This window comes from Parambassis ranga, chromosome 5 (assembly GCF_900634625.1).
Source record: "Parambassis ranga chromosome 5, fParRan2.1, whole genome shotgun sequence".
Lineage (NCBI taxonomy): Eukaryota > Metazoa > Chordata > Actinopteri > Ambassidae > Parambassis > Parambassis ranga.
This window is the reverse complement of record NC_041026.1, coordinates 16,158,255-16,171,064: the sequence shown is the minus strand read 5'-3', so window position 1 is coordinate 16,171,064 and position 12,810 is coordinate 16,158,255. Positions and strand designations below refer to the sequence as shown.

The 12,810-nt window shown below is 39.4% G+C and overlaps 1 protein-coding gene across 2 annotated transcripts in view; it reads left to right on the top strand.

Moving 5' to 3' along the window:
• The first annotated feature begins 9,306 nt into the window (after nt 1–9,306).
• Nucleotides 9,307–12,810, top strand: part of pax7a (paired box 7a) — a 41,826-nt gene continuing 38,322 nt past the window's right edge. The window contains exons 1-4 of one of the 2 annotated variants that reach the window (XM_028406322.1): nt 9,307–9,851; nt 10,868–11,103; nt 11,756–11,885; nt 12,287–12,415. In XM_028406322.1, coding sequence (XP_028262123.1) covers nt 9,767–9,851; nt 10,868–11,103; nt 11,756–11,885; nt 12,287–12,415 — 580 coding nt within the window. In that variant the 5' untranslated portion in view covers nt 9,307–9,766. Of the gene's footprint in view, nt 9,852–10,867; nt 11,104–11,755; nt 11,901–12,286; nt 12,416–12,810 lie in introns of both variants that reach the window. The other variant, XM_028406320.1, reaches the window with a different exon arrangement.

The following is a 12,810-nucleotide window of genomic DNA, read 5'->3' as shown; positions in this document are numbered from 1 at the left end:
TAACAACACATTTTAACATACAAATGCTGTCAATTGGTAACAAATCCAAAACAAAAAGAAAAAAAATGAAGTCAAGTCCACCCAGATGGCTGATGGGTTAGACTCGTAAAGGCTGTCAAAAACTGCAAGAAGACTGTGGTTAGTGTCCCAGACAGACTCACTTCACTCACATGTAGGATTATGTCACATATTCAAAGAAGTGATGGCAAACTTCAGTTATTCATTTAATTATTTATTGGCTACCATGGTGCCAACTCTCATCCTGTCCAGCAGATTATACAAAGAACTCAAAACTTCTATACATGGACACTTGTTTCAAACACAGCTCGAGCACTGCTGTCATTTTCCTGATGCTGGCAGGACTGTGTGTTGGTTACAATCTCTGCTGTTTGTTTATTTTTCAACAGTTTCAGTCATATGTCTCAGTACAACTAGCCAGACAGAAATACATAGATTCATAGATTCCACTCTCATGTATCAACTGCAGCTGAGCAGCTTAGGAAACACATATAAATTGGTCCACTCACACCCTCGATTAACTGGTATGGCATGGCCACGTATGAAAACATGAGGTTATTAAGGTGCTCCAGGGGTCAGCAGGTTTACCTCTGGACAGAACCAGGCTACCTGTTGATGTAGATTCTCAGTCATCCAGCTCATTTTCTTTCAGAAGTTTTGAGTGAGGCAACTGGACTTGCAGAGTTTACCAGACTACCTGTTTCATGTTTCTAGTGTTCATCCAAAACTATGTGTCGTCATATTAGACAGGTCAGTTTCTTTTTTATCGACACTACATAGTGTGAAGTAACACACCAAATCCACAATTTACATAGTAAAAACATGTGACATGCTGTAAGGTAATGCAGCTGAATGGAAAGCTGGCTTTATTAATCTGTTTACAGGTCAAATATAAGGGTTCTCTTTAACTCTTTACAAGACTGACAATTTTAGTTTAAGGGTGTTCAGCAATAAGACACCCACCTTGCATTGTCTGTCTCTTGAAAAACATCACATACACAATGTTACCCTTTTGGGTAGAAATGTGTTTTTTTCTTCTGTATGGACCCTGCTTTTGTGTATTTTGCACAAATGGTAGTGAGATATAGAATGTTTAATTTGTTTTTAAACACTAAAATCATCTCTTGCTCTTCCTTTCAGGATTGTGAGGGAGTGTGGTGCCACTTAAATTGCATGTGGAAGGTAAGAAGACATGTCATACAGAACTTACAAACAGAACAATGCATATGTATATGTATAGTCATTATTTATACACTTTGATCGCTGTTGGGTCTCCAATTCATTTGTCTGAAGTATGTCTTTGTAATGAGGGATGAAGTCATATGATTATGCATAAGAAACCCATGTGCCCACTGGGACACATTAAAAGACTAACATCTGATACTGACAGTGGTGCATGGAAATATCCGCATCGTACCACAAACAAGAAGCCACCAGAGATTTTTCTGTCCTGAAGAAGCAGTGAAAAGCAAACCATTTCTGTTGTCTCTGTCTCTCCATTTCCTTTATCTCCCTAGGTTGAACAAATGCACACATTGCCTTTGATATAAATAGTGTTTAATTAGAGCAGAGTATAGTTAAATATGTGAAGACCTACTGCAGGTGTCTGTCTAATCTGTTGCGAACTGGTCCCTAATTTCTTGACACACGTCTTGGGGAAAATGTGCATGTAAATCCACATAGCAAACGGTATTTTAAACTTGACCATTTTTCAACCACATGGCTGCTTTATGTTGTTGATTTAAGCCTAAGGAACAGCATATTCATAAGATTCTTCAGTTCGGTTAGTCAGAATAATGGACCTTTTCTATCACAGGCGCCGTGTGACTTGTAGACTGTCAGCTCTTTGTGGTGCCCTCTGCTTTTTTAAGCATCTGTGTCCAGCTCGAGCAGAGATAGATGTTATGGTTGCAGAGAGCACCTAATGGAAAGACGGGATTTGGTCACAGATGGGGGGTCAAGTGATCTCCCTTTTCTGGAAGGATCTTTCAGATGGTTGTGGTGAGACTAATTGTTATAGCATGCAAAATGGAGGCATTACTTTTATCTTCATTAACAAAGAGTCTTTTTCTGTTTCTCTCTTTTTTTTTATAAGATTTGTCTTCTCTTGACGCCACTGATTATGGCAAAGAAGTCCTGTGTTCTTTGGAATTGTGAGGCATGTGGTTGCTCGCTTCAGTCTGTGAGAAGTCGATATTATGGATAAAAACAATCATTTTAATTTGAACAATCAGATGTAATCTTGATTCTTTGCTTTGTCTTCTATTAATATTCTTACTAGATGTGATATTTTGCCATAGAAATTTACCCTGGTTTACTCTACAGACAAAGCTAATAACTGTGTGCACAGTATTTCCTTATTAAAATATGACTTTTCATCATTTACACGTTGCACAACACAGCCATGTCTTGTCAGCATCAAAAGGAATTTGATAAAAAATAATGTACCGTCAAAGAAAGTTTATTTTATAAACATAAAGCTTACAGGAAAGTCTACATGATCAGCTCATTAAAACAAGAATGCAAACTGTGATATCTCTATCAGCACTGGCAACAACAAGAGTGGTGCAAAGATAATAAAAAAACTTTGGTCTTATGACCATGTAAAAAAAAAAAAAACACAGAAAAGAGAAAATAATCAGAACTCCCCCACAAGAAAAGTGTCATTTGATGGCCTAAATGACCCATTTAGACAACCAGAGAAATGAATCACATTAAATGAAATATTATATTATTAGACAGTTCTAGATTTAACATATAAAGATGGACCTATATTGAAGGGACAATTGGTACATTTTAAAACACAAGACGCTGCTTCTTACTGATTCGAAACTCCTCCTTCCAGAAGCCTTTTAACAAAACAAATAATTAAAGGGCCAAGACTGGGAAACTGTTTTTCCTGCATAGTCACATTTTTGGCACCCCCCAATGTAGCTTTGGCCACATTGGCATAGACGAGCATTTTATGTACCTTAATCTGTAAAAATGCTCTGATTTTTCAGTAAGAAAGGCATTTTGGATGTACAGCAATTTAACTACTGTTACTATAATTAATCAGAATTAAATCTGTGAACTTTTTCTTTGATTAAAAGATAAACTTCACCTGCTCAGCCTGATTTACGTTAACATAATAAAACAATTAGCAGACAGAGAAAACCTCAGATCGACCACAGCTAGCTGAAGGTAGTATTTGTTAAATGCACTCAGCACAGCACAGCACAGCACATCGTGGTTTGTGCTGTAAGAGGTCACGACCTGCTTCCTGTGCTGCCGCTCTCCCCAGACCTCTGTTGGCAGAGCTGAAGCGGCAGAGCCACACTGGTAGGTTGTGTGAGAGGACAAGTGGATTTGGCATGCACATCAGAGCGTGATACCCAAGCATTTTGGTCCTATCACATGCCACACACACTGACACTCACACACACTTACAGGCACACAAAAGTACACACACACACACACACCCATACACACAGAGCATTTCTGGTCGTGTAAAATGGATTGTAACACTGGCCACTGTAATGAAATGATGCCAGCAACCCACAGTATTCCTTTACAGCCAAACTCACTAAAGGTTTGAGTGTACTTTCACTGTCCAGTGTTGTTGTTACAACATAAAAAAGAAGCTTTGACAGTTTTTTTCTTTATGTTTACTTTACTGGATCGAGAACAGATTTGTTATCATAAGATAAATGTAAGAGCCGATTTAGACCAATAAACAGCTTTCTAATTAATAGAAAAGCCCTTCCGGTTGTGTTCTAGTCAAACCTTTGAAGGGATTTTGATGACAAATTCCTTCAGAATGCTAGCTGACTGATTTAGTCGCAGACGTGCTCATGCATGCTTCGGGGGAATCTGTTCATCTTTCACATTTAGGTGTCACTGTAACCTGTTTATTGAACACCCGGTAGCAACACTACTGATTTCTCAGTAGTGTTTGTAAGTGTAAAAATGCCCTTCTCTGAGGATACTGACACTAAACCAGGAGCAGCCTTATCTTAGGGACATCGTAGGCGGCCATGACAAGTTATACACCATTTAAAATGTTGCATTATCTCAATGCGTTTGTGCCGGTCTGAGGCAAATCATCAAAGACACGAGATCAGTGCTTGGCTATGACATGATACCTTGTTTATGCACAACTCGGAGAAGCAGGCATCGCATTAAACTCTCACGACATCCTTATGCAAACAAATGTTAAACAAACTGCTGTATTTAAAATGGAAGTGTGGTTTCAGTAAGACGGAAAGCAGCGCTGTGTTGGTTTTCCGTTAAACAGAGGCAGGCAGGTGAGCTCTGCTGTAGGGTGATAAGAGCCTCGGGACATGCAGACAACAGGTTTCTTTACACATTGTCTAAGGAGGATAAAGGAGCACTGTTGCACTTCCCGAGACGAGACAACAGTCATCATCAGCTCTTTATCATGTGCCTTGCATTTTCTGCTTGTTTGTTCCAAGTTGCTTCCTGGCTTCAAAGTGTGAGATTGCTCTCTTTTCATCTCTTCAGCTTGTCGGTCTTTGTGTGTAGACCAACATCTCCACCCATCCTTTTAATGATGAAACTAGATCTGGACTCTCTTTCCTTCTCCACCAGGCCTCTATCGACTGGCACTGCTGCTCGTGCCAAGCGAAGGTGTTACTGAGGATAAACAGAATTCACACTATAATGAGCAGTGACAGGATGTCACCCACTCTGCCACAGATCAACCCCCAACCCACTGCTTCCACCCTTGCACCCACCTGCACCCATCCAGCTGAGCCCGCCTGTTTGTGTGATGTCACCTGCAAACCCCACTCATTTCTGCAGAACCGAAGACGTTTACTTCTCCGAACGCTTGGCCTGATGCAGGTTTAACTATCTTTTGTTCCTCACATGTTTTCGTCCAGCCCTCTGATCTCTCTGGAACTCCAGGGAGAGCTGCCCTCTCTAAGTGGCCTTTAGCTGTGTTTGATCACAGGTTGAGTTATAGATTTCTCCATGACTCGTAACTCAGACTCGGATGTCAACGTAACACATGTTGTTTTTCCTCTCTCCTACCACACATTGTGTGTGAGAAGTGTACATGATGGAGTGAGCACTGTTGTTCAGAGATGTTGTTTTGAAAGCAGCCCTTCCAAACCTTTTTTTCGAGAAATGTTAGAAACAGTGTCGGCTTCAAATTGCGACACATTTTCTTCCTCTGATTGTTTCATTCGATGGATTTTAAAAGTTTAAGTCTTCACATAATGCCTGCTTCCTTCCTGCTCCTTTACATGGTCAGCCATAATCAGGAGGGTCCTCTCTTATAATCCTGGTACTGCTGAAGGTCTCTTACTGTTTTTCCTTGGCACTGCCACCTAAAGAGCTTGGAATCTCTGGGGTTCAGCCTTGTGTTTTTTATGGAAAACACTTGGAGACCATTTTGAATACCATGTCACATTTCAGACACCTTCCAAAAGAACCTAATGTAGTAACTTGCATGGTCTGGGCCACAAATAGCAACATTTGTGCAGCAGATTTAAACAGAGCTAATGTCAGCTTCTGTGTTTTGCTGTATTACAAAGGATTGTATGTTGTAACATGCACCAATTAAACATTTCACTCATTGTGCGCTGTTTGTTGCTATAGTCAGTACACACTTATGCACTTAAACTATCAAGTGTAAATAAGAACATGATTTGGGACATGGCTCCAGATTGGAAGCCATTTTTTTCTCTCCAAAGGAATCTGCATTGCTGAGATGCTTCTTCACACTACACAGTCTTTATGGTTGTACAAAATGGAATTCTCTGTTGTTCTTTTAAGAATTTATTAGACCTTCAAAATTCATTGCCTTTGCCTGTCCTTTATTTTACTGTGCAGATCCAGCTAGGTGGAGACTGCAGAGTGAGATTTTCAGGCAAGGTTCATGAGCGGGCTAACTTGTTCCAAATGAGTTTGAGGAATTCCTGCCTGTCTTGCTCTCCTTATTAACCAAACATCACCTTGTCAGACCCTACATGCCTGTTCAGAGCTCCTCCCTGTGCCACACATAATGAGATGAATATCTCAAATCAGCTTTCTTTAATTACAGTTACAACGCGTAGTAAGCTCTTCACCAGTCTCCTCCTAAGAGCGCATTTTATACGCTCGCTCCCTCTATCGTGATAAAATAATTCCCATAAGGAAGTGATTACACATTTGGATAATTCTGAGCAGATGTGAAAATGTCTCAACAAGTTAACAAGGCAGTGGTGGAGGCACAGACCCCGTCTTTATTAAGGCAGCGTGCTGCAGCATCGGGAAACATCCTGAAGTGGTATAAACCATGAATGGAGGCAGGATGATGGTAAAAAAGTGGCCACTGTTTGCTATTTTTGGAGGCTTTGTGCATGGAACAACTTCTTTCTTTGGGTTGCAGTTTATCATTGTGACAACTAGGAGACATTGCATGAGACCAGTCTTAGAGAAGATGGTTCATATATTGAGTATGTATGCAGATGTTTTTAGAATCTTTGTCCACTTTCAGTGAAAAATTAAATCAAAGAAATGCAAACACAATACAGGAAATATATGATTTAAAGAATCTGATCAGGACACCTGGTTTTATTCTTAGTGTTGACTGTATTCTGGGTTTCTTTTGGATCTAAAGTGCATATAACAATGCTGTTTAATGTCATATTTTTAACTGTTTACCACTAGATTTTAAACAGGATTCAAACTTGAAAAAAACGTGCAGCTTATAGGACATTTGAAAATGTCTGCTGCAAATGTCTCAACTCATCAAACAAACACTTCTTTGAGTTTCTTGGTTGCACTCAGCTCCACACTCTCCTAATGGAGGATTAAAGAAGTGTTAAATTTGAAATAAAAATATTGTTTATATGCACTTAATACCTGAACTTCCCGTCTTTGTTCAGCTCAGAAAAAGATAAAAGTCTAAATTGGCGATGCCTCTCATCAAAGCTGTTTTCTCCTTTGTGTGAATAGCTAAACATTGTGTACAGAAAAAAAATACATGTAGATAGAAGAAAGAGAAGAGGGGGGGAGGGGAAGAAAAAGTGTTCACCTACAAGCAAAAAAGAAACTTTGGTAATTGCCATAACACAAATAATGAGAGGCTATGTAGGAAAGTGTTTGAAGAGCGGGTTCTGATCAAGATAAGATTGCAGACAGTATCATGAGAGAGAGGGAGAGAGAGGAAGTGTTTTTCTGTCTGCCGCAGCTGAGAGGAAACTTAAGTGACAGAGTTACTTATATGAGCCAGACGCTGAGCAGAAACAACCAGGATAAATGGAGTTTAGGGTGTGACGAGTGGGAGTCAGATCCCAGTTGTGCTCAGATATATGATGCATATGCATTTGTTAGGATTTCAAATGTGTTGAAACTGGAGCAACGTGAAGCTGTCAGGGTCGTAGTGTTTTTTGTGTGTTCACAGAATCATCAGCTGAAATACTGAAGCAGTAGTCGCCAACTAGTGGACACGGTACCACTGTCTTTATGGAAAATTTTTGCTTTAAAAAAAACATTAAAAACATTATCTTGCTTAAGTGAGCTCCTGGTTTCATGTCACCAAAGGTCAGATTAAAGCAAAACTGGATATTAAACTATGAAAATATTTTAAAAGCAGGCAGCAAATTAAAAGCTGATTATAATAATATGCTGGCTGTTTTAACAAACAGAAATGCAGTGTTTCTTTTTCATTCAGCTCTAAGGGTGTTTTAGTTTTGATGTATAATGTGCTCCAGTAGTGTAGACTATTAAGAGTTAACTATAGAAACAGACAAAAAGGTAACAGAGACACCTGTGGCACCGCGTTTGCAGAAATATTACAACCTGATTACATCCACACCTAAATCCACGGTAATGTAAATTTCTTTGCTTATTGACGACGCTTTTCTTTTGCTTGTAATTACAAACATCTGCATGGCAAATGAATATCAGGGCTGTAATGATTAGACGCTGCTGAACCAATGATGTTTGCAGGAATACGCGGGATTATTAGCTTTATTTGCGTGTCTGTGCTATTTAAAAAAAATAATAAAAATCATAACTGTTGTAGCTGCAGAGAGAAAGAAGCAGAAATATTTGTTAAAGAACCTGCTCTACGTGAGAGAAGTGTGCTGTTGTTTGGATTTCACATGATTGATGCTTGACTTAATCCAGTGCTCTTTGCGCCTTCCCAGGAGGGTGAAGCGGTCTCTTTGTGCCTTTCTGTCCCATGTGAAGCAAACCAAAGCGGGAGAGTGAGGGTCATAGCTATTCGGCAGGGTACCAGATCCTTCCCACCGGCACATCTGCATGTGAAATCGCCATTTCACCCCTCCACACTCCCTAATTGTTGCTAAAATTATTTGTGAAATTGCCTTCCACCAGGAGTGTTTTCCACGGCAATTGTCACACAATTTTATATGCACGGTGGGCCCACAGAGTTGACACATGCACCTCTTCTTTTCTGCCATATGTGCTCTTTCTGTTCGAGTTTAATAGTAGTGCATTATTTTTTTTTAACAATTACCTTTAAGCAATTACTCTTGTGCGTACTCCGGGGCAAGTCAACCTGTTGTCATCAATGGGCGTTTCGATTGTTGTAATTACCACAAAAGCTATAGGAGCGATTTAGATGTTCATGCTGCGCACATTTACTTAATTGAAAGGTTAACAAGCCAAAAGCATCTTATAGTGTAACCTTCCTCAAGCAGAGCTGCTTTATACACTGTGTCCATTCAGAAAAAACACACTAACCGTAACTGACTCACTTATTTCAGGCCGAGGACCCCCCCCCCCTTTTTCATTAATGAAATCAGGAGAAAACCTTGGATATTAAAATGTTTTTAAACGGAGAAGGATTTTTGATACATTTTAGAAATTTTAGGAAAAGAGTTTTAATCGATTTACAATGTGACAAACTATTAATTTAAGAATTTAAACGAAATATCTCTCTTTGAAATTCAGCCTCTCTTATTGTTGCCATCAGTGCATTTTATAAGTTACATATACGTTTTAAATTATTGAGATTTTTTTAAGGAAGAAAGAAAACAAAAGGAAAAAAGAAATGCGTTTGGGATTTTAAAATATTAATATTCTGCAGGTTTGAACAGCTGAATGTCATGGTACAGTGGTGAAAAGACCGGCTTTAGAATAACATTTAGATATATTAACATTTTGAACTGCTGGTTTTTGGTTGTATGGGTTCTTATGAGGGAGACGGCAGTGAATTAAAAGTGGAATGTCTTGCTCTGATTGGTCGGCCGGCTCTTGGCTAAACCCACTCTCTTTCATCCATAAAAGAAAGGGCAGTGAGCCTATGGGAGCGCTCGGCTGTCTCCTCCTACGACATGCACGAAAGTTGGCCACTTAAACTACTTCTAACCAGCCAGCAGACATTATACTGAACCCAAACTACACCAAGGGGAAAAAAGAATAACACTGCATTTCTCCAGCGCGCATACTTTAGGTGCAACTCCTCCATTTTGCAAACCTCCTTTTACGCTATCGAAGTTTTATTTGTCGCTGCCTTCTTCATTCTTTATTTTTTTGGCATTTTCATCGCACCAGAGGAGAGCATCACTTTTCTTTTTTTCCCCCACGGTGGCAGAAGAAGAAGGGCTTGTCCAGTTTCTCCGCCTGGGATTGGGATTTGACAGCAGCAGAGCATCTTTTTTTTTTAAACGCAATATAAACGCAGTCCCCTTTTATTTTTTATTTTTGCCTTTTTTATTGGCTTGGACTTTTCTGAGAGTAGCAGCTTCGAGTAGAGTCCGGTGTTGTGTTGTGTCTGAGTAGCTACAGGATGGCTACTTTACCAGGAACAGTGCCTCGAATGGTGCGCCCTGCGCCAGGCCAGAACTACCCCCGAACCGGTTTCCCTCTGGAAGGTAAGAAAACATCATGTGTTTAAACACAGACAGAACTCAGTCTGACAGTGATGGTGCGGTAGTGACACACTTTATGGGAGACATGCTGGGGAATTAAAGGTGACACCAGCTGGTCAACATCACAGCAGAATTATTACAGAGAAAAAATATTAGTTTGGAGTTAGGTTCACTTAAATCACCATACACACATGTTTTATTATTTTAATGAAGCAGTATTTAGACTGTATTTCCCTCAGTATTTCCTGCTTTGTACATTAGCTGAATTATTTGTATTCCTATAAATGTCATTCTCTTTTTGTTTTAGCATTTAAAGGGACAATTTTAGTTTTAATTATAGCTCTAAAAATGATGATTATGATGATTTATATGACAAAATTAAAACAAATTAGAAACAATTCCATCTACACACACATAAAAAATAAATAAATTGCTATTCCATATAGGCTGCCATACCCAAGTCATCTGAACATATGGGCGGAAAAAAGATCATTTTGTATTTGCATGCATTTATGGAGACAGTTTTCCCACTACGCGCAGTTCGTGCTCAAGTGCCCTGGACTGAAATGTACCAAAACCACGTAGCTCGCAAGTTCCTCGAGCTCCGGGATTTGTTCAAGTGTCCTGCTGCTGGAAATGGCAATAATACACACAGCAAAGAGATGGCTCAAAGGATCACATCAATATTTGTACAGCATGACTAGGAATAATCAAGGTGGGAAGTGTCACCCTCTTTAGTGTCTCTTGAATGTGAAATTGGATCCTGAAGTGGCCTCGGATACATCCTGTCAGCCAGACTGAGGCTGGATGAATTTGGCACGACGCTCTCTTGAAAATGTATAATATGATAATGTGCGTAAACTGCGTCCCATTAAAAGTCAGTAACATAGCATCTATGCTTGTATGTGACAATGTGATGAGCTAATTTGTAGCCTCATCTATAAAGAAGTGAGAGCTTCAGAGAACATGTGTTGTTGTGTTGGTTGTTTTTTTGACACGCATTGTTTACTGTGGCGCAGTATCCACCCCTCTGGGCCAGGGTAGGGTGAACCAGCTTGGCGGAGTGTTCATCAACGGGAGGCCCCTGCCAAATCACATCCGACACAAGATAGTGGAGATGGCCCACCACGGCATCCGACCCTGCGTAATCTCGCGACAACTGCGAGTTTCACACGGTTGTGTCTCCAAGATCCTCTGCCGGTACCAAGAGACCGGTTCGATCCGTCCGGGGGCCATAGGAGGCAGTAAGCCCAGGGTGAGTGGGGGTCCATGGGGGTCCTGGAAAATAAAAAAACGAAAAGACTGCATGAGGGTGTAGAGAACGTTTGGGTGGTGGAGTGGCACGAGGCGCATGACACCTGAGTGAACCCGTGACGTTTGTGTTATTACAGAACTTGAATAATAAATATTATTATTACGTTTTAGTCAGCCAATATTCTGTGTAATTCTAATTATATGTTTATTACAACAACATCAAATATCTGGTGCATCATTTTGTTTTTCAAAAAATGAATATCAATATTATTGAACCCTACAAAATAACATTCAAAACACTGAAAACACTATGATATTTATTTTTAGAGTGTAGGATATTGATGCACTATTTTTATCATACACATAACCCATTATCACATTTTATTTTTTGTTTATTTAATTGTAATTATTCGTGTTATGTGTTTTTTTTAGTGTTGATATTGGTTTATTCTGCTATTAAGAATTTTGTGCTGGTTGGCTTATTTAATAAAGTCTATTATAGTAAAAAAAATTAAATAATTTCAGCTTTTGTCCATATTTTTTTTGTACATTTCTTATTGATATTTTAAAAACAATCCCAATTAAAACTGACATTCCTTCTTGTCGTCTTTTGTCCTTTTCCTTCCACTTTTCACACCAATTCAAAACTAAAGCAGGTGGCAACTCCTGACGTGGAGAAGCGGATCGAAGAGTACAAGAGAGAAAACCCGGGTATGTTCAGCTGGGAGATCCGGGATAAGCTGCTGAAGGACGGGGTGTGCGACAGAAGCACAGTTCCTTCAGGTGAGGCTTCATCTGGTAAGCTGCACTTTTTTTTTCTTACTACGAGCGAACACTGCAGCATCACTTCTGAATGAACACCAGTTTGAATCCAACATGTTTTAAAGCCCCCAGTTACTGATAATAAAATGCTTCAGTAGCACACCTACAGCTGTTTGACCCAGAAAGAGAAAAAAAAATCATCCTGTTGAAATGTGGCTTCAGTGCTCAGCAGTCAATTCATATTGTGTAATTTAATTTTAAATATTTTTTTCAAACGCTGCTGCTGCTTCATGTGAAACTTTTTTCCTGTGCTATTTTATTTTTGTCTGGTATATCCTTCTAAAAAAATGTATGATAGGATTATTATGGTTCTTTTATGGGTTTTAGGGCTAATCACCCATTTACCTTTTTGTTGCCATTAGTGAGCTCCATCAGCCGCGTTTTGAGGGCCCGATTTGGCAAAAAAGATGACGAGGATGACTGTGATAAGAAGGATGAAGATGGAGAAAAGAAAACAAAGCATAGCATCGATGGCATCCTCGGTGATAAATGTAAGTTAACAGCAGAAAGTATATATATATATAATGGCCCTTTTTGTATTTGTCTGAGATAACAAATTATTATTATTATTATTATTATTATTAGAGTAAACTGCAGCCTTGTAAGCAGGAAGCCAGTGTTTAAATAGACTTCCCACTTTACGTCCTCTTGGGAAATTGTCCCACATCCGAGCTGCAGCTAAACGCAGAAAAAGAGAGAGAGAATTTATTCCTGCTTTTAACTCCGAGCCAGCAGTTGTTCATTCACTCAATTATTTATGAGAGCCTTGGCAGAAGGTATTTAACTGCAGAAAATTAATTTGTGTGGCGAATTCCTCCTCATTCATTCACACATTTAACGACCCCTTAAATGACAGCTGACAGTTGACCCATTTCACAATCGATGT